This window comes from Spodoptera frugiperda, chromosome 20, assembly GCF_023101765.2.
Source record: "Spodoptera frugiperda isolate SF20-4 chromosome 20, AGI-APGP_CSIRO_Sfru_2.0, whole genome shotgun sequence".
Taxonomy (NCBI): Eukaryota; Metazoa; Arthropoda; class Insecta; order Lepidoptera; family Noctuidae; genus Spodoptera; species Spodoptera frugiperda.
The window spans coordinates 3881386-3904488 of NC_064231.1; the positions used below are offsets into that span (position 1 = coordinate 3881386).

Genomic DNA, 23103 nt, shown 5'->3' on the forward strand with positions numbered 1-23103 from the left:
GACGTGATTGAGTAACAAACAGACAACACAAATACACAATCTTACAAACTTTCGCATTTATGATATTGGTGAGATAATGAGGCATCAATCTAAATTTAGCTTTACATACGTACCTCAAGTACAAAATTATGTAAGTAACTAGAAGTAGGCTCACAGAAATATTAAAAATAGTAACAAGACTTCACGGTTGGTGCAGAAGCCTAGCGATCGGCTGCTGCACAGTGTGTCGTATGCATATCAAAAATTATGATTGTAAACGCACCCAAGACGCAGGAAAGAATAGTAAAGAAAAAAGGTAGTTACATAATCTTGTGCTCGTAAATATTACGTCCATTGCTTACCTGCGAACAAGGATATCCGTCTTATGTATTCTTAAGTGCTCTAGTAGGTAGTAGGTACGCAATCCAATTGTTTACTTTCGCAAAGTTTTTACCATGTATCGCGTCATTTTGTTGGCTTGCCTCCAAAACCACACAAAGTCAACTTCTAGTGTTACAGATCGTAGGTTGTCACAAGAAAAATGTATTTAAGAGACGTTTCTAGAGTTTAAAACGTTTAAAACAAGGTGATAATGTTGAAAGAGTAACTACGGAGGTAATGGACACTACCACTGAATAATTGGTGTAATTTTTATCGAATGTTGTTTAGAGTATAATTAAACAAAATATTTGCCAAAGCCGACATTTTGTTCTCAAAGAGTCTATTGGCTTCATTATAGCTTAAGAGTTCAGAAGGGCTTAGTATGAGTTTAATTTACGTTAAACGAGATAGAAACGAGACCGCGTACGGCAACGTGATTGGTGGACTACAATGAACCTACCAATCAGAGTTCTGAACGCGCTCTTCTTTCAATGTCGTTAAACGTAGACCAAAACTCGAATTAACGCCCGCGAAAACACCAGAAAAAAGAAATAGCATCCGCGTTTACGAGCAACAGCTACTTATTACACACACCAGTTAGCAAAACGTCAATAAACCTATAAACATTACCATATTCTTTGAGTACCTTATTACCTTTTTTCTAACAATATTTTTTGTTCCTTCGATCGAGATTATAAAAGTTCAAGGTTACAACTAAAACTTGTTGAATAGTAAATTGCTAAGTGATTACTCATAGAAAGGATATTAGCCTTTTTTGGGTCCCTAGTGTACTTATCTGTTTAGATTTCAAAGATTCTGTTGGGACCCTTCTTACTTTGATCTTGGTTTCCGATTCTGAGATGTTCGTTCGTTATTGCTCTTTGACTCTTTACTTATACTAATATTATTAGTAGTATATGATTGGGCATTCTGGACCACTTTTCGCTCGGCGAACGCCTTCGCTCAAGTGGTCCAGAATGCCCAATCGTGAATGGTCGACTCGTTAATGTTAGTAATGCAAAATAGATAGTGGTAGTGGTACGGTTTATAAATATTAATCTAAAATAATATTTGTTACATTATTACTTAAACTGTTCCACGCAATAAACATGAAATTTGTAAAGCAACCACAATCGTTGAATGTCAACATAATATGTGATGAGTTTTGTAAAACTGATTTCCGTCACAGCGAATTATTACCTAATTCAGTACGTTGTATAATTTGCGGACCGTCAAATTGTGGAAAAACAAATTTACTCATTAGTCTTCTTTTACATGAAAATGGTTTAAGATTTCGAAATGTTTATATTTATTCAAAAACCCTGTACCAACCCAAGTACATATTTTTAGAAAAAGTGTTGCAACGAGTATCAGGTGTTACGTTTCAGAAATATCAGGAAAATGAAGAAATTCTAAGAGTTCAGGACGCAAAACCCGACTCTGTGATTATATTTGATGATGTTGCTTGTGAAAATCAAAACAATATGCGTGATTATTTTGCAATGGGAAGACACAAGTATATCGATTGTTTTTATTTAAATCAAACTTATAGTAAAATTCCTAAACAACTAATAAGAGATAACGCGAACTTAATCATACTTTTTAAACAAGATGAAATTAATTTGAAGCACATATACGAAGAACATGTCAACACTGATATGTCATGGGTTCAATTTCGTGAAATGTGTTCAAAAATATGGAACGATCCCTTCAGTTTTGTCGTGATTAATAAAGATTGTTCTAAAAATAAAGGTTGTTATAGAAATAAGTTTGACACTTTCGTAGTTTTTGATTAAATCAATGTTATTTAAATCCGATACCCTACCTTTCTTAATTATTCTACTTAGAACACTTAATCAAGCACTATCTATTTCATCAATATGGAAAAATCTTTGAAAAGACAAATCGTTGAAGCGACAGAAGCCGTGAAGAAAAAAGTGCGAAAAATGAAGGATATTGAAATAAATAACAAAGAAGCGCTGGAATCCGTCTTCAAGCCTGTAACAGAACCATTAAACTTAATTGCCAATGTCAGTAAACAATCCGCTCCACAAAATATTAAAGATGAAGAAATTGAAGTTCCATTTATGGATAAAACCATAATGCAGAAAGAAGTTCTCAGTGACAAAGAAAGCAATGATACAGACGATTATGACTCTGACTCCGACAGTGACTCTTCTTATAAATCAATAGGCGAAAAGAAACAAGATTGTAACACAACTTCCTGGTCAGTTTCTCCAGAAGCGTTAGCAGACATTCCTTTTGGTGTCAGATATGATAATGGAAAGTTGATGTTGGGTTCTGCTCGCATAATTGTCAATGACGAATATATCATAGTGGCAGATCGCAAGTACCGAACTACGCCTGGATTGAAACAGTTGCTACTGAAAAAGAATGTTGATTCGAGTTTAGTTACAGAGAAAGATATGCAACATTATAAATTAATGCTACTTGATACTAATGCACATCGTCGAGATTATGATCCAAACAAACCGATAAAAAGTAATAAAGGTTTAAAATATTTACAAATTATTAAGCCGCTTTTTTTACAAACCAAAGGAAAAGGACTACCCTTAACAAAAATGTGGAAGAAGAATGTAGATTTTATATATTGGGATGATCCTAATGAATTAGTAGAAAGGTTAAAATTGTTAATTGCATCTCAGGATGCTGGTAACACAGGGGTAAATAACGAAATTATATCTATAATAGAGGAATTGCGTGAAAGTAATATAATAAATACATAAAACATCTATCTGTGTTTCATTTTACTGTCAACCTTTCAAAACAATACATCTTAAAGATGAACGTAGACAAATTCGGTCATTTTATTCACAAGAGATTGCGCATATCTGATTTATTTGAATTTAACGATAACGCATTGTTAAAATCAGAAAGCGGGGATTTTGATTTAAAAGCTTCTAGACTGAGGGGAGTCCGATCTCCCGTAGATGGAGACGATGCGGTGAACAAGGATTACGTAGATCGATTAAGTGCTAATACGATACATGAATTAAATAAACTAATTGGTGCTTTACGTTCTCAGCTCACGTTAGATGCACAAAAGACAGTTCAAACTACTTTAAAAACAAAGATACCTGAGGCTTTGAATCATTTGGAAGATAAGTTTTACACTAAAGCAGATATTGATAAATTGCTTAAAAAACTGTAAATTATGTCAAAACAACAAATAGTAAATGAAATACATAAAACTGCACGAAGAAATTTTCTTCGACGTTCTGTTGTTCTAAAAGGTATCGACGACTTGTGGCAAGCTGATCTGATGGATATGCAAAACCTAAGGAAATATAATAAAGGCTATAATTATATTTTAATAGTGATCGATTGCTTCTCAAAATACGCGTGGACGCGGCCGCTAAAATCAAAAAATAAACTTGATGTCACTCATGCTTTTGAACGAATATTACTTGACAGTCATCGAAAACCTGATAATTTACAAACTGACATGGGGACAGAATTTTATAATAACGCATTTCAAGCGCTTATGAAAACATACAAAATTAACCATTACTCATCGTTTTCTACCAAAAAAGCATCAATCGTTGAGAGACTAATTAAAACCATAAAAAATAAATTGTATAAATATTTTAGCCTTCATGGAAACTATAAGTGGCTAGGTAAACCATTAGAAGTAACGCTGGAATCATATAACAACACAAAACATCGAACTATTAAATTAAAACCCATCGATGTATGCAAGTCTAATGAGCAGATAATAAAAGAAAATATTTTGAAAGCAAATAAACATGTATCTATTCCATATAAACCTAAGTTTAAAATTGGTGATTATGTTCGTATCAGTAAATACAAACACAATTTTGAAAAAGGTTATACTCCTAATTGGTCAACAGAACTGTTTACTGTAAAAAAGATTAATAATACAATACCAGTGACATACCATATACAAGACCAACGAAAACAAGCTATATTAGGAACCTTTTATGAACAAGAACTTCAAAAATCAAACTACCCTGGTGTTTATTTGATAGAGAAAGTTTTAAGAAAGAAAGGAAAAAACTTTACGTTAAATGGTTGGGTCTTAACAACAATGAAAATAGTTGGATTGACAAAACTGCATTAGTGGATTGAGTTATTAAGTATATAATCAATTATTTTGGAATATTTTACCATTGCGCTTTGTACAATGCAAGGTGGTGGACTAGTTAATAATATAATAGAAAATCTACCGTTCGAGCTTCATTTGCCCGGCTATAATTATTGCGGACCAGGAACAAAACTCCAGAAACGTTTATTACGCGGTGATCGAGGTATCAATAAGTTGGATGAAGCTTGTATGCACCACGACATTGCATACGCTAACCATACAGACTTATCACATCGTCACAAAGCTGATTTGCAACTAATGAATATGGCAAAACAAAGACTTAAATCAAAAGATGCCGGGAAAGGAGAAAAACTTAGTTCATGGCTAGTAAGCAAAGTGATGAAAGCCAAACTAAAGTCTGGTGCCGGAGTTAAAACGTTTAAACACTTTGTATCAAAAATAAAATCAAAACTTAAGAAAATTAAACACAAAGATAGTAAAGCTTTAATTACCGCTGCTTACTTAGCAGCGAAAAAGATATTTCCAAAAATTCAGAAAATTCGGGTACCGCGTGTCATACCCATACCAAAGACTGGAGGTATTTTACCTTTGATTCCAATTTTTGCTGGCTTATCAGCTTTAGGAACTTTGGCTGGCGGTGCAGCGGGTATTGCAAAAACCGTTAATGATTATAAAGCAGCTCAACAAAATTTGCGAGAAACAGAACGTCATAATAAGACTATGGAGGCTTTAGCATTGGGTAAAGGTTTATACATTAAACCGCATAAAAATGGTAAAGGATTATTCATAGATCATCCAAAAAACTGATAAAGAAGCTACCTAATCGTCCTCTGACTAATATCGACATCCAAGAACATGCACGAGACATCCCACACTTTCGAGGAGTATACATGAAGGATCAATTACCGAGAAAGCCAAAACAGATTGAATGTGGTGTTGTTAACTTGGACGATTCTAAAAATGAAGGAACGCATTGGGTGGCTTATGTTAAAGTATCTGACTATTGTGAATACTTTGATAGTTACGGAGACTTGAAACCTCCAATAGAATTAATGCGATATTTTAAGAATTGTCGTGTTTATTACAACTACACAAGATATCAAAACTTTAACACAGTAAATTGTGGTCATCTATGTTTAGAGTATCTGTGGAAATTTTGGAATAAAAATGTATAAAATTAACGTGTTTCTTTCATTTCAATCATTTGCAAAATGTCACTCACTTTATCGATAACCGGAAACTCGTCTACCTTAACCACGTACTACCCTAATACGTTACAACTAAATGGACAATATGAGTGTGCATTATTGCATTTCTCAACATTTAATTCCATTCCAAACATTGATGAAACGAATAACAAGTTTTACTATGGCTCAGAAATCATTGAAATACCGGAGGGAACGTATGAATTGCAAGATATCAGTGATTATTTAAAATCTGAGATAAAAGGTACATCAATTAAACTAGATTGCAATAACAATACTTTAAAAACTACTTTATACTGTTCTAAAGATGTTAATTTTGAAAAAGAAAACACCTTTAGACGTTTGCTGGGGTTTGATAAGCAGGTATTAAAAGGTAATAAATGGCATGTGTCACAGTTTCCCGTGAACATTTTACCTACGACCGTGGTCAGAATAGAATGTGATATTATAAGCGGATCGTACATAAACGGAGAACCGAGTCACATTATCCACGAATTTGCACTTAATGTACCTCCTGGATATAGGATTATAGAAATCCCGAAGAACGCAATATACTTCCCAATCAATCAAAACAACATAAGCTGTATACATATCAGACTGTTGGATATTAACAATCGCCTAATAAATTTACGTGGTGAAGAAGTGCAGGTATATTTACATCTTAGACGAAAAAATGATTGACTTCAATAAATATGAGCAGCCCCAGGTCCAAAATATCAGTGCAAATTTGGCAACCAAGAAAATAAGACCTCGCTCTAATAAAAAAATTAAATTAACCAATAATAATAAGGCATTCCTGAAAGCCATCGGTTTGTTAAAATGAATATTCTCGACGTTTTATCCGCTCCGACTTACGACAACACAGTTGAAGGTATCGAATTTCACTCCTACAAGCCCTACGTGACAAGTTTTAATAGAAACGATGAAATTCGCATTCCCATAAACCAACAGGATCTGTATGTACTACCATCAGCTAGCACTCTGTATTTGGAAGGAACTGTAATTGTTAGCAAAAAGGACTCAAAAGACAAGGCTTCTAGCGTTCATTTTACGAATAACGCTCTCCTTTACTTGTTCCAAGATATAAGGTACGAGTTGAATGGCGTCGAGATTGATAAAATAAAAAATGCAGGCGTTACTACCACCATGAAGTCATTAATTTCGATGAATGAGAGTGAATCAAAGATATCAAATGCTTGGGGCTGGAACATTGATGGTACAAAAAATGTTAATGGAGGCAACTTTTCCGCATCCATACCTCTTTGTAATATCATGGGTTTTGCTGAAGATTTTAAGAAAGTGGTGATAAACAGTAAGCACGAACTAATATTGCTGCGAAGTAACACAAACCTAAATGCAGTAAAACTCAGCACCGGGGAGATTGTAGATGACGTTCAAATCAATAAAATTATATGGCGCGTACCACACGTTAAAGTATCTGACAAAGAAAAGATAAATTTATTAAAACTGTTAGAAAAAGATCGTCCACTTCAGATGATATTCAGAAATTGGGATCTGTACGAATATCCAGCTTTACCTAAAACTACAAAACATACCTGGTCTATTAAAACTTCATCGCAAATAGAGAAACCAAGATACGTAGTTATTGGTTTACAAACAAATAGAAAAAACAATGCAGGTTCTGACATGTCCCAGTTCGATCACTGTTATATTCGTGACGTCAGAGTGTACCTCAATTCAACTTACTTTCCGTATGAAAATCTAAACGCTAGTTTTTCAAATAACAAAATTGCATTAATATACGAGCAATACACTCGATTTCAACAGTCTTATTATGGCAGGCGCTCGGAACCCTTACTAAGTGAGAAACAATTTAAAGACCTAGCGCCGCTATTTGTAGTTGACTGTTCGAGACAAGCAGATAATCTAAAAACAGGCCCTGTGGTGGATGTGAGAGTGGAAATCGAGAGTGAATTAGACATACCAGATCAAACCTCTGCTTACTGTCTTATATTAAACGATTGTATAATTGAGTATAAGCCTTTGAGTAATATTGTAAGGAAAATATCATGAACCCCAATACCATCATATTAGATGTACAAGGATTTAAAGATCTCTACAATAATTTTATAATAAAGGAGTTAGCTTTTGCCACACGTGAATATACACAGACGTTTTTAATTAAACCACCGTACCAGTTCACTTACTTAACAAGGGATGAAAAGCGACAAGTCGAGTGGCTGGAAAAAAATATGGGTCTACATTGGAGCGAAGGCTATATTGATTATAAAGAATTCCAACGCATGATTGTATCATATCTAGAAAATATGAATATCTACGTAAAAGGTTCAGAGAAAGTGAAGTGGATAAAAGACATGTGTGCGAACTGTAATGTAATAGAACTTCATGAAGACAATTGTCCTAAACTATCTGTGTTAGCTAAAAAGTACTGTGATAGAAAAACTATTTTTAATTGTAATCATCATGTAAAACATTGTGCTCTTAGAAATGTGTTATGTATAAAAAAGTTTTTAAATTGGTAAATTTACTAGTTAGTAAGTTAACTATGTGTGTGTATAAGGTTTTCTTAAAAAATAAAACAACTATTATACAGAAAACATGCTTTTTATTTTTTTAAATTTATATAATACCTGTACCTGTAAAATTTATATAATACGAATACCATTAACATGAAAATACTACTTTAACATAAAAATACTAAGTTCTTAAGATTAAAACTAACTTAACCGAATATTTATTCCAATTAAATTATTACAATAAACAAAAAAAATTGTATATTTACACAGGGTTTTTAAAAGTCACTATCAATTAATGATTTCGATATTTTCTTAACTAACGACTCCGTTTCGTCCATAATAAAGTCAACCGCGTCTTTAACTACGTATTGCGCTTGGATAATAACGTTATCACTATTACTGTCACTATCACTGTCCGGAGAATCATTGCACAACTCGATCACTGAAATTTTTATTAGTTTACTGCCTCGCCGATGATGTCTACTCATGACGAAAGATTGAGTCGAATTATGGTTTTTAGATTTGTCCTTGCGTCGAGACGTATTCTTCTTTTCTTTCGGAGCCTGGCTGCAACCCAGGCGCGTTCGCAACGGAGCGCGTTCGCATCGGATCATCTCATTAAATTCTTCATACGGATCCTGTGCGTATTGACTGAACATAACATCTGATCCCGCTATCTGAAACAAACAGTAAATAGATCATTAAATAGAGGTATTACAAACAACTGTACTTGGTAAATAAATAATCCTATGTCACAAAAAAAATTACAGATTAATATTCAACCCGCGAATACAAATAACACTCTGAATCAGATAAATAATAATTTAAGACCTTTAACATGATTGTTCCATGTGGGATCGAATCCACAACACTCAGCACATTACAATTCGATACAGTGATCGTTAAATTACTGCGATACATAAAATACAATACGTTTAATGTTTTTATTAATATAATTTACTTACCGAAGTCATGTTTAAAATGTGATGTAACACGTAGTACGAGTATCTACACTGAATAATATTTATTAAATAACAAAATTGTTGATATTGATCGTGTACGATCTAGCAGACAAATGAGAATAATTTAATAATCAACGAGCAGTACTACAGCTACCATTGCAACACCTAAAAATGTATACCATGCATTTTTGCTCGGTACTGTGGCTAACGTGACGCCATACCGTTTCGTATTACACATCATTTTTAGGGTTCTGTAGCTAAATGGTTCGTCACATCCACTTTTTTTAGTAATAAGGGCTTTCTATATGGTAAAAAATAAAACAAAAAATATATAATGAATAGACACATTTATTACAATAATAAAAATCTTTATTTATTTCTATAAACTACACCTAAATAACATTACGCTAATTAACACTAATACAATTATTAACTTAACTAAAATTGGTTTTATACAGAACCACTCTATAATTTATTAATACATTAAAGAAAGGATCATTGATATAATAATTCCAAGATAAGACGTATTCACTATTGTTTACATTTTATAGGTATATGAGTGCCCCCAGGCTTTTGTTGCTATTTTGTCTTTCAAAATTATACGTTTATCATCGTTACTGGATAATGTAATTTTATTGACACTTTGTGTAAAAATTTCATGTTTCAATGATTTAAACATAATATTTTTTCTTCGAATAACTCCCCCATTCAATAAAATGCGTTCATAGTCTGTGATATCTAAGTCTCGGAGCACGTATGATTTAATTCCCTTTGCTTTTTTAATAACTGTATTTGAACATTTTAAAGAATAGAGCTTTGACCTTAATCCCACAAACTCAGAAATATATTCTCCACCCATTTCATCCTTAAAAAGACCAGGAATTTTTTTATTGATTAGAGGTATGGCAAATTCGTTCTCATTATTATAGTTACTGCTATCAAAGTATTCCAAGAAATTGTGCTTCAGATCACAATAAAAATCGTTAGTATATATTTCATAAACAAAAGAATCAGTATCTGTATAACATAAGCGTACTCGATCATTATAAAATGGTTTAATAACATTGTAATGGAAGTTATACATATGGGACTTAGAAAGATCTAAAACTGTGAATCCTATGTAGATAGGTTTGTCTAAGATTATTTGATCTGGCTTCATTTGTATAGCAACTAAATTTTCAGTCAATATAGTTGAACTATGAAAATAAGGATTAGCTATAAGCCTCTCAGCGGATGTTGTTTTGTTGGTTTTATTTGTTTTATCACTCCATTGATTAACTAAATGTACAGTGACTCTCTTTTCAGTATTTTCCAACGTTTTACCAAAGACACTGTTGTTTAATAATTTAAAAAAGTCTTGCTCGAATGTACTTTTTGCTTTCTGTCGTAATTGAGTGTTTAATTCTATGTACTGTTTTAAATAGGGGCTTTGTTTGAAAGTAATAACTCTATGAATCTTTCGTAATATTAATCCATGCTCCAGACACTTTTTTAAATGAACGTAGTGTATTACATAATTGTACTTATTGTATAAATTTGCGATAAGTTTTTTTGTTTTACCACCTGGAGGAATGCATTTTTCAGGACAAAAAGGCAGGTCATTATGGTAGTTATGTAAATGATCGGGATATAAAAGATCAACTTCTAAAATATAGCCCCAGTCAGCATCATCATCAATATTTTGAATGCGTAAATGTTTTAATTCGTTATCATTAAGAAATCTAAAACTAGAATGTGGCAAATACTGGCACATACTATAACCATATAAATTATTACAATCTAAATACGTTATGAAACAATCTGGTTTTACAGCATTATACTCAGGCATATATTTATGATTAGCCTTTGCATACCGATGCGAGCACACACACAGACCTCCTCTAATACCATCCTGAATCATTTTAATAATCGCTAAATCTGTTAACAGTTCTAATTGAACACCTGTTTTAAGTAACATTGCATCAAAAGATAGACTAGGAGTTGTTATATAAAATGCAGGATCCAGTTTATAATATTGTTTACAAGTTTTTCTAAAATTTTGAAATATATCTGTTAATAAAAGTACATCTGTTTTCAAGTACAGATCAGTGTATTCTCCTAAATTATTTATATTAAAACAATTCCATACAGTCTTAGCATGATTATAATCGTCATCGCTGACGTCTTCGTTTGTCAAAGAATTATGAAAGTAACACTTTAGCGGCAGCGCCTGTTGCTCGTAACATTTCCAATTGGTCATATAATCGTATGGATAAACACCTTTTCGAGTTAGCAAACTAAAATGTTTATTATCAGAAAAATGAGATCTAAGATTAACAAAATCTTCTATCTGCATTGTTTTAGCTAGTTTGTCTAAACTGGTGCCTAAAAAATTAAAAGAATCTAAAAACCTTAATTGTACATATTCATTATCTGCAACGGGAATAAACTTCGAAAATGAAATATATTTTTCTTTGGTCTTAGGTATAATTTTTATTTGACCAGGTATTTCACCTAATTTTTTCACAAATAAATGGCAATCATATCCTGACAAGTTATGAAAAAATATTGGTATGAATTTTGGTACTTTATGCTGTAGGTTACAATGTCGATGAGCTGCGCCACGGTACTTACCAGTGATGTGACAGTGATCTCTAACTCTGTCAGACCACAGCAAGTTTTCACATATGTGACACTTAATTGCATTTCTAAAATCCTCAACATCTTTATCAGTAAATATCATAGGGTTGTTTTTAGTTAGTATTTTATATATTTCAATTACATCCTGAGTAAGAAACTCTATAAATTTTGCAACACAATCCTTACCGCGATAACTTCTATACCGTTTGTTATCATTATCATTAAAAGAAGATACTATGTTATAAGCAAAAGCGGCCGGCGCGTGTCGCTGGGTATATGTTGTGTTAACTGTATCATATTCATCGCTGGAAATCGGTATTAAGAGTGTTTCAAAATCAGCATAAACTACAAATGGAATGTCTTGTTTCCTTTGAAAATTTTTAAACTTTAGTACTGATCCCCTATCTGGCAAAATAGTAACGACCCCTCCACACAGATGTGTTTCAAGTTGACTAAGAGTAGGAAAAAACAATAAACAAGATTCACAATAATATAATTTACCATGATGTTTAGAAATTTGACTTCGAACTAAACGGGGTAAATTCTTAATAAGACAGTAATGGGAATTACTATCATTTTCTAGATACAATAAGTGGATGCTCCTACATTTTTTATTAATTGTTTTATATAATGGACCTACAACGGTTTTATTATTTTTCAAACCATATACATAAATATTAATATTACGATTATTTTTTTCAAAATTAGCTATATCTGTGAACGTGATGGGAAATGACAAATCATTAACATTTAAAACATCCTGAAAACGAGGATATGATGAAACTCTGTCGGCATGTCGGGTTGCAGGATACAAGCCTGCCACCACGCACCATAGAAAGCAGTACTTGTCGTTGTTCTTAATATTCAAGCAAGCTTTTTTATTTTTTATAAAACTTGGTAAAGGAATAAATTTAGATCCACTGAGAGGCTGATATTTGTTAATATTTACTTCAAAATAAGAGTTATTCAAAAATGTCCATCCGCTATCTCTTTCCTGAAATTCTTCTATTCTTTTGAGAAGTAATGAAATAACTAATTTGAAAATTGTGTCAAAATCGTAATTAAAATTAATAATAAAGTTTTTTGTAGCAAATGATTTAGTTTCTTGGTGATCGTTTTTAAACAAAAGAAATATCAAAAATAATTCAAAATTAACTTTAACAGATGTGTGTCTTTTTAATGACTGGTCGATCAGATCCTTGACTTGATCTCGAATTTTATTTAAAAAACTCTCTGGTAATTTATGGACTAACTCCTCGGTTGCAATAATCCTATAACTTACAATACGTCCTTTGAACGAGGACTTGATTATTTTTACATTACTGTTAAAAGGAGCTATGCTATTGTTTTTATGTGCATTACTACGTAAATGACCAGACCACTGACGATTATCTACAGATACATGACAAACTGTGCAGTAAGGCATTGTTATTGAATACACCAATCAGTATTGATAGACAAGGATTAATAGTTATTTCAGAGTTTAGACGTAACAGTCGTTATTAAATCATGTATTATAATATGTTGTGCATAGTTATGTACCTTTCATTCATATTTACAGCTTCGAAAATGCGTTAGAGAGAACCATTGTAAATAAAAATCTTGATCAGTTGTAGCTCCTGTTCCTCGTTTGTTGTTTTGTATCGTTTGGACGTATTGTATGCACCCATGCTCTGGAAATAAAATGCAAAGATTTATTATATGCGTACATAGATTAATGATTTAACAAAAACTTAAAGTAAAGGGTACAAAATATATTTACCTGAGAATTGTTTAATCTTCCGCACTGTTAGAACTTATCTGATAAAAATGATGTACTTCTAATTTTCCTTAAGAATTAATCCGAGTCCCATCGTCTTTATACAACTCCAAATTCTGATGCGTATGTAGCTGAAAAAGAATAAAAGATATTGTTATTTAAATCACGATTTAACAATCAATTTCAAAAAATATTATTATGATTATTTTTATATGAATATTAAAAACAATATTTACCTGTTTAATGTTTTCAATTTCAAAATTAAACTTGTAATGCAACATATTTAGTAGTAACAATCATTTACCGATGATACGTTTATTTAATTTCAGGAAAATTCCATAACGTCAAGGTGTCGCAATAATACTAATGCTACACATATCAACTTTCAACGTTTCCGATATTATTGCGAAATTTTTACACGTGTATACAAATTGCAATATATGCAATTACAATACATGCAATGATGCAACCATGGCGCATGTTTGGTAGTCAGCTATTTTAGCCAGGGCTGTCATTACGCTGCTTATATAACTATCATTGTATGAAAATTGTAAAAAACGACGTGGAAACCCTAAGTGTTTTCGATGCATCAGCAATTGATTGTACTTTAGTTTACCTTAGTTTGTATTTTTTGAAGGTCTATAATACGACTAAATAAAAACGTTCCATCAGACGATAAAACCCAAAGATTTTAAGTATCTTTTTATATTAGATCCTTCCAGCCTTATAACTCACTACATTTTTCAATACGATCATTACAATTATTCCAAGTGAACCAAGTAGTATAGTACTACTATACTTGTGACTCCAGTCTTCAGTCGTGCTGCCGCTGCTGTCGTCTTGAAGTTGAGTAAGTCCATTACAAGTCAAGGAGAAAATGTAAGTATAAAATATTCAAGACTGTTCTGACTGTAACTGCTACACTCAGAGACATTTAAAGATTACTTAAATTATTCCTTAGTAACGACTTCTACCGAAAACGATTGCTGAGGACTATGTTAAGTAATCATGAATATCTCCGAGTATAGCATTAATCTTCAGAACCACCGTCTACTTAATAATTTATTTCATTAACACGTATGTACCATTTTTATCTTTCAGGTCCGATTCTGAGGGTTCTTATTATCAACCAACCATTGAACGAAAAACGAAAACTGGTCGCAAACCTACAGAAAACAAACGCAAATCAAAATCAGACCGTCCCAGGTAAATTGCATATTGTTTTACATTTTCTTTTTTTATATGGTATAAGCCGGTAAACGGTCAGACGGATCTCCTGATGGTAAGCAATCACCGCCGTCCATGAACACTTCAAACATCAAAAGTGTTACAAGTGAACGAAACACACGCAAGCGTTGTTTCATGACGGTTTTTTGAGTTTGTTATCGGTAGTGTTATTTAGTACGATACAAGATTAGAGCAACAATTAGTATTGGTTACTGGATAATTATTTAATCGATATACATAATATAGGTGTTACACTCATCGAGATTAAATGAAAAACCTTATTAACAAAGCTTTTCAATCAATTCTTGACCATCCAGTACAGTATCAACAATATCGGGATTTGTAATTAGTAAATTAACAAAAGTTGTTTTGTTTTATTTTTTCAGTAAAAAAGCTGCGAGTGATAGCGATATATTCGGTATCAGTCACGACCACGAGGCAGGCGCGGACGTCGGATCATCAGGTCGAGCATGCCTGCCGTCGCTGTTCGTGTACCGAGTGGCCAACGGGTGTGAGCGACGCACAGCTCACACCGATGGCGAATATTACATCGACTGCAAGGTGTACCGAGCTAACGACGCGCGCAACACCGACTCGCTAGAGCTATGGAAGAAGGCAATCGTACGGATCAAGCTCCAGACCGACATAGACTCTCCTCAGTGGCAAAAACTGCAGGAGTTTGTAAAGTCCGCAGATGTTTTGTTCCCCGACAAACCTATATTTTACGATAATAAATAGTTATATGATTTTATTTCAATGAATGTTTTATTTTTTATTTCCCTACTACACATTATGTGTGAAATTATGCGTGGCTACACATAATTCCAGACATGTCATACAGACACAATTAAATATCATAAGGTTATGTTTATACACAACTTTACGATATTGTATTACGTGTGCATACGTTCCATGTCCCTGTTTCAGTTAGAACGTACGTTGTACGGAATTATTTGAATAGTACTAAACAGATGATAACGTTTGTTACTTTTTTCGCGTTAATATCGTTAACCGAGTCGACCGTTCACGATTGGGCATTCTGGACCACTTTTCGTTCGGCAAAATTAACCGAGTCGACCATTAACGATTGGGCATTCTGGACCACTTGAGCGAAGGCGTTCGCCGAGCGAAAAGTGGTCCAGAATGCCCAATCATATACTACTATTATTGAAAGGGAAATTGAATTTTTGGTTTGTATATTGAATATGCTCGGGAACTATGCGGTCATTTGAAACTTCTTTCTTTAATAGATAGTTTCGTTTTCAAGAAATAACTGCCCAACTTGTTATCTCAATATTTTTTGGGTATGTTCGTGACACTTATGTGTGAAATAAAGGGTGACTATTACGTAAAACCACTTTTCGTCAACATCACGCCTTTTATCTCCAAAGGGGTAGGCAGAAGTGGACATTACGATATTTAATGCCTATAAAGTCCCATGTAATAGAGGGTGAGCCTATTGCCATATACCGGTGACAATTTCAGGCTCTCTACTAGTACTGAACATTTTTCAAAAACCGAAAAAAGCCCAGTTATACTCTACCTGACACGGGAATCGAACCCAAAACCCTAGTCCGGCAGTCGCACTTGCGATCACTCGACCAACGAGGCAGCAGAGGGGATATATATGTACTTGAATTAAAGGTCAAACAAACTTGAAGAACTTTCTATATTGGGAGAAGTTACATATATGTGTATTTTAAGACCCACATTGCCCTTTACCGAATTGATCATAAAATCCATATGATTGATATCAAACCTGTACCTGTTTTATCAGCAACCGGTTTGTTGGCTAAAGTTCAGGTTACAGTTATTTAAATGCAGTACAGTTTACTCTTGGCAGAAACGTGTTTTGCGCTCGTGTAAGGATTTGGAAGCACGTGGTTCGTAGCTGGTTTTCTTAAGTACTAGACTATGGAATCATTCATAGGTATGGATAACTTCACTCTTTTCCGGAGCTGCGGACTACCTAGCAGGTTTACCGGGGCTCCGGCTTAAAAAGCAGGAGAAGGAACGGGGTGGTTTTTAGTCAGTAATAGTCTGACACTTTCTCTCACTGGACGATTTTCTACGCTCAAAAAAAAAACTCTTTTAATGAATTAAATTTTGATCGTATAATACATTGACTTTTTTAAGGAGTGACAATCATCTAATTACTTCTCCCTCCTTGAAGAGGTGAGAAGGAGTGTCAGACTTACTGACTATAAACCACCCTGTTCCTACTCTTGCTTTTCGAACCGGAACCCGCTTGGTGGTCCGCAGCTCCGGTTTAGGTCTGTCAGTAAAGCTTTATGCTCGATCCAAAATGTCTCTGTGGAATACATTATCTTATTTAGCAATTCTAGAAACGAACGATTAAGTAATAGATCTTGTATAGAAACGCCTAAAAATAAAATTGGTAATTCAGTTCACGTTTTTAGAGTGATAAATAGGTGTTGTTAAAAGACATCCTGATTCGCAATGATATTGATGGCGCCAGAGAGTTCGATGTACACAGGAGTAGAAACTAATGTTTATTTATAAAAAAAAAAAGCATGTAGGGTTCCGTACTAATACTAGTTTACTAGAGTCCCTTAAGTGCTTAGTACATTTCGTTTTTTTTTACTTACAGAAAACAATTACAGTATTTTTGTTATTAAATAAAATACACCATCCATATGGAAAAATAAACTTTCTAAGTGCGCAAAATACTATGCTGAAAACCACATCAAAATCGGTTCAGCCATACGCGAGATAATCGCGCTCAAACATACGTACAGGGGAAACTGTGAACGTCTTTTTTAAATGGGTTAAAAACTATTACAATATCACGTGTTATGATATCCAGCCTAGTTATAGACGGACAGGCAGCAGAATATTAGTTCTTTCATATTACCAATCTAAGTACGGAACCTAAATAAAAAATGAGTTAGTCCAATGAATGTAATGTCTTTTTTTGGCTATGCAAATACTAAAGCTAGACTGGTTTGATTCTAGAAAAAAATGCTTTGAATATGTTCACACGTGCCGTAGCCGATTTTATTGATATCTGTTGATAAAGATCACTGTAGATCTAGACAGATTTTTCTAGTGTTTTATACACTGTATTAGGGTGCTATGCTATGTTGCTGTGGATGTAAGCTACCATTAATCATATTCATTGATACACATAGCTTAGAACTGGTGGAATCGGACTGGGCCGACCTATGACATACAGATGGTTCCCTACTTTCGATACATCGCATACTGGAGCTGTATAGCTGTGCGAGGGCAGATACATAGCTTAATTCACGGCTTAGCTATTACATCTCCGTAGCATAGCTACATAGCACATTCTCTCACATAAAAGTTATTTTAGTTCAATCTGTCAAAATATTTTTTTTAAATAAAGTCATTCCTTAAGCACATTAGGTTTATTTTTGCGCTGTCGTATTATAAATGGCGCTCAACTTATAATCCATTAAAAATCAGACCACAAAAATAACACTGTAATTTTCTCCAACATTCGCTATCGAAGAGAAATCACTAATTGTCCGTGAAGCAGTAATAATTATTAGCAACTGCTTATATTACTCAGAGATAACTGTTCGTCCTGACCCCGGAACCAAACCCGAGATTATACGGCTAGGCTTCAAGAACAGTGTTTAGGCGTGATGCGAAAACGTGTTCTATGTTGGTAATCTGACTGTGGAGTGGAACACGGACGATCTGATGATACATTGAGACGAAACAACATTGAATTACGTAAGCGATGGCAAACCAAACCATGTTTACCTGAGAAAATACCAATGAAAAGATTAGATTACCATCAAAATTATCTACATCAAACAATATAGAAGACGCAATAATAGGAGCTATTTCCGAGAATGCATTATGATGATATCTGTATGCAAATTCAATTTATAAGGTCCTTGCCTCTTAAATCGTCCGAATAAAATGAAATGACAAAGAAACGACAAACGTTGAAAATTCCACATTATGCAAAGATATATCTTGACTTAGAACAATTCCATTGTACGGATTCCGTTGGAATTTCACATTGACAATGCAAAATGTCATCTAGATAAAACGAATAAGCGAATCTAGTTTTGGTCTAATCCTAAAATGTTGCGACAAACGTTGCTTAGCAAAAAAATGTCGCGGTTGCAAATCTTAAGTTCATTAACCGGTTTGCAAATGCTGTAACAAAAACATTGATAATGTTTTATTCTTAATTGTTGTACACTTGACCGATGATGTCGAGTGATGTGATCACGGTCAGGTTTCAAAGCTTTATTATTTCGTTTTATCGTAATTTCTGTTTAAGGTAATTTCTTGAATGACCTCCAATGCTATTAAGATAATCATGAATGAAATTTTACATGATAGAATGAAGAATGTTTTGATTAATAAATCAATATGAATTAAAACAGTGTTGCTTGAATGGATCCTTTATTTTTTAAAAAACATTGCCCCATACTAACTGTCTTTAATAAATGATGCTGACTTTAATAATATAATGTTTTAGATACTTAGAAGATATTAATCGAATACAGATCTAGTAGAGATATAGTAACAGATAGAGCAAGTAAGACCAACGGTGAGTTATTGACACTATTAAGTCCCATGCCACAGCCCATGCTTTCTCAGAACAAAAGGTGTTAAACACAACTCCTAGCACCACAATTAACTTATTCCTTCCGTCGTTTGAAACGTCGTTCTTCATTAAAATTTAGACTAGTATGACCTTTTACAATGACTCCATGTCCTTTCTCTTAACTAGCATACTTATCCACACTTATACTCATCAACAGAACAAATTAGATAGTTACTAATAAGCTTTCCTTAGCCGACAAGGATCGCGTGACGATTGTAATGAAATGTCTAGCTTGTGGGGGATCCACAATTGTTCTAACGGTCTGCCTTAATAATTGATCCTTATCGCGTTCCTTTCTTCATTTAAATGCTTGATGGAATTTTGGGGATGGTAGCAGCTTGTTTTTTTTTTTATACATATTCTTAACCACTTGACTGCCCGGTAAATAAGATACAATGCCACATAATACTATACATTGTGTCTCGCGTAGATCTGCGTTCCGTTCTCGCTTGATGGTAAGCGATGATGAATTGAACTTGATGACACCCATGTTGTATTTTGTTAGTAGATTACAAACACTACTAGGTTTTATTATGATAGTTGATGGTATAGGTTCTTGGGATTCTTCTGTGAATTTTGTTTTTGTGTCATAATGTGTAGCTTCACAGTCTCGAACAACAAAGCTCAATGCACTTGTAACTTCTGTATTGTTATGGGTATTCATGGGCAGAGCTAATTGCTTACAATCAAGTGATAATTGAGCTCGTTTACTGCCTTATCCATTAAAAAAAACTAAATTGGTTTGGATCTACCATCTACAAATTAAAGGTGCAACATAACGTAACAAGATATTAAAGTTTTTAGCTAATCGTCTTGTAAAATATATTACTGTTTCTTTAACACAGTGGGTGTTAAACAATTATGTGTGTGGGTGTAACAATTAATTTAGATAAAGTATTATCCACTAACTCGACACTAGCAAATTGTAGCAATTTGTCAGTGGTATGCGTTTGTGCAATCTTTCATACATAACTAGTCTTAAGTACTTGAATGCAATGGTATTCTATGTATAGTAAGTCAATACCTAAACATTGGTAATATTTTACATAAGAACTAACGCTAACGTCGGTCACCGGTGACCCCCGTTGTTGAAGTTTCTTATTTTAGTTACAACTGTTTAACTGGACTAATATCTATATTTAAAAATGGCTCTAGGGGGACCTCATAACCGTAGCACAAGTGATTGAGTCTCGGTCGAAAATACCGCTAAGGCTTGACAACCAGGTGCCAAATTGGTGCCAATTTATTTAGTTAAGTATTATGACGAACTTATTCAGGACAACATACAAAACAGTAAAATTAGGTACAAAATTACCTTACGACAATGTTGTTTCTGATTAAATTTAGTTTAACGACATATAAAAAGTAATTTATATACAAAAACATGGAATTACAGTTGATTTCTAAGGACAAAGCATGTTTAAACTTAAATATCGGTATCCCTTATACAAAATTAAGGACCGCACCTACATGAATTCAAATAACTGATTTTATTTGTACCAATCACATTTTCAACTTTCTTCTTTGATTATAAGGTCGTAAGTCAGTTGAAAGGAGTAGAGAGGATGGTGTAGGTTGATGTGCTGTTGTCTACAATTTGTATTTAAATGGAAATCGGTGTATTTTCTTTGTGTGAGTTTATTTTGTAATTGAATAGAATTCGTCTTGTTTATATGAGCTGTTGTTGTATTCAAATTGTTGGTTGTTTGTTTGTATTATACATTTTCAATTAGGGTAGAAGTTTGTTTTGAATTTAGATCTTTCATTAAAACTGGAAGTTTTTAGAAGACTAGACAAAAATTAACTTACAATATTCATACTCGGTTTTGGCATAGGTATATTACCAGAAAGAAACAAAAAAATAATTCGATTTGCTCTTATGCCATCAAATACTTGACTGCACGGTGGGCTCGGTGGCTGGGTAACAGGCTGCCGCGCAACGTGTAACGGGTTCGATTCGAATTGTTGTTTCGGGTCTTCATGTTATGTGAATTTGTATGTTTGTAAACGCACCCACAATACAAGAGAAAACCCTAGTTTATTTGCGTATAACCAAATAAGTTTGTGCAGAAAGATTTTTTCATGTAATTATCTTGTTATCTAATAAATATCAAACACATCTTCAGTATCATAATATCATTCCTTCATGCATCTAACGTACCATTGTTAGCAATCATTAAATACCTCTACATTAATTACATGTTTCTCATTTCTTATAACAATGTAATCTGTAATTATTGAACAGATAACACATAGCACACAAATTCGTTATTTTATTGGCCAATGATCAGGCATCTGCTTTCTCAATATTATCCTCGCGTGATACTTTACACGCATGCAATTCTGTAATCAATGTTTCTTTTCTTATAAGTTTTTTTCTTTATTTACAGGTAATTCCGAGTTCGGTCGTGTGCTGATACTGGTTTATAGGTAATTCGGAGATTTTTTTTGTTATTGGTTGTGTATGTTATGGAAGTTTAATAGGTAGTTTATTGGAGTTTATTTGTTTTTTAAGGTAAGATTTTGTTTGTAATGTGAATTATAACACTATGTTTGGAATGTATAAAATCCTATCACCCATACCCTTTCTGTATACCAGTTTCATCAAACTTCGTTTTGTAGTTTCAGTGTGATTGACTAACAAATATCCAAACAAACAAACTTTCACATTTATAATAATATGTATAAAGCTTCGTCTCCACTGGGAATATTTGTCGAGCGACATGTGTCCCCAGAGACATCGGGCGATGTCGCACGATGTCAGGCGACGTCTGACATTGTTGACTGTGCGACAAGGGACAGTTTCAACAATGTAGTACGGTAGTGAGTTATGTAGTGAGTTATGTATTTTGTTAATATGCCTTTCATTCAAGTTTTACGAATATCAGAGCGTTATCATTTTTAATGAATGGCCTTTGTATCAGAGACAAATTTGCCTAAAGAATGATATGATAGAGGATATAGCCTATAATGTTTTATTTTACATACGCAAGTAATATGTAGCTATTCATAGGCAAAACTTATAATATACTAGCGTCCACGACTCCGCCACAGGAAGCCCATACATTATAACTTAGCTTGTTCCTCGCCTGTCTCTCTACAAGCCATAACTCAACTACAACATGTCCTACCCTAGCGTTCATAGAGGCACTATCTAGACATATACTATTAAATTAAATAATTTATTTACTTATGGGAGTGTAATTTAAGTAGGTACATAGTAGGTAATAAAATTAAAATGATTAAAGGCAGGAAGTTGGTGGATGCAGGTTCTCACTTATCTGAACGGCCAGCATTGGACGTCTTGTGACTGATATGATAATGAGAATGAAGGATGAAAAAAATACATTTTTAACACTAAAAAAGTTTTTGTTAGGATATACCTAAGCATTGATGTTTGTTACTCTTACACGCAATGGATTCTGGACAGAACTGAGTACTCAGTACGAGTTCCTTTTACGTTTAACGAGATCGAAACGAGTGCGCGTTCGGCGCTCTGATTGGCCGACTCGAATAAAACAATCAAAGCGTTGAACGTGCTCTCAATTTAATATTTTCGGTCAACGTAAAGCAAAGTCGTACTAAAGGTACTAAACATCATTTATTCTCTTGTATTTTATTCTTTTATGCACCCAACGTATAATTAACATGTATACCAATGTTACAGTACCATCTTTTGTAACGTGTACATCTCCACTTATAACGCTATCTATTTTGGTAGACATGCACTATCACTTGGCATAATTCAGCATAATACTTTGATAAAACGTA

General features: G+C 33.6%; 3 protein-coding genes across 4 annotated transcripts in view; 2 read left to right on the plus strand and 1 right to left on the minus strand.

Moving 5' to 3' along the window:
- The window catches only part of LOC118281827 (uncharacterized), a 170127-nt gene that overhangs the window by 36295 nt on the left and 110729 nt on the right, over nt 1–23103 (plus strand). The window lies entirely within an intron of this gene.
- LOC118275987 (uncharacterized) lies at nt 8426–13873 on the minus strand. The gene is made up of 5 exons (XM_050701462.1): nt 13727–13873; nt 13494–13621; nt 11594–13404; nt 11241–11476; nt 8426–8827 (listed from the first exon to the last, which is right to left on the minus strand). The coding sequence occupies exons 3-5, from the start codon at nt 13155–13157 to the stop codon at nt 8426–8428; spliced, it is 2202 nt and encodes a 733-aa protein (XP_050557419.1). The 5' UTR covers nt 13158–13404; nt 13494–13621; nt 13727–13873.
- On the plus strand, nt 13754–15474 carry LOC118272245 (uncharacterized). The gene is made up of 3 exons (XM_035588617.2): nt 13754–14369; nt 14592–14696; nt 15104–15474. Coding segments are annotated over exons 1-3 (459 nt in total). The 5' UTR covers nt 13754–14367; the 3' UTR covers nt 15456–15474.

Excerpts from the sequence above, each read along its gene's own strand:
- LOC118272245 (XM_035588617.2), top strand. Across the intron at positions 14,697-15,103 it reads TCAAAATCAGACCGTCCCAG|TAAAAAAGCTGCGAGTGATA; the intron begins GTAAATTGCATA and ends TTATTTTTTCAG.
- LOC118275987 (XM_050701462.1), bottom strand. The coding sequence starts at position 13,157 with ATGCCTTACTGCACAGTTTGTCATGTATCTGTAGATAATCGTCAGTGG. Across the intron at positions 11,477-11,593 it reads AAAATTAGGTGAAATACCTG|GCACCAGTTTAGACAAACTA; the intron begins GTCAAATAAAAA and ends TTAATTTTTTAG. Across the intron at positions 8,828-11,240 it reads ATTATAATCATGCTAAGACT|ATAGCGGGATCAGATGTTAT; the intron begins GTATGGAATTGT and ends TGTTTGTTTCAG.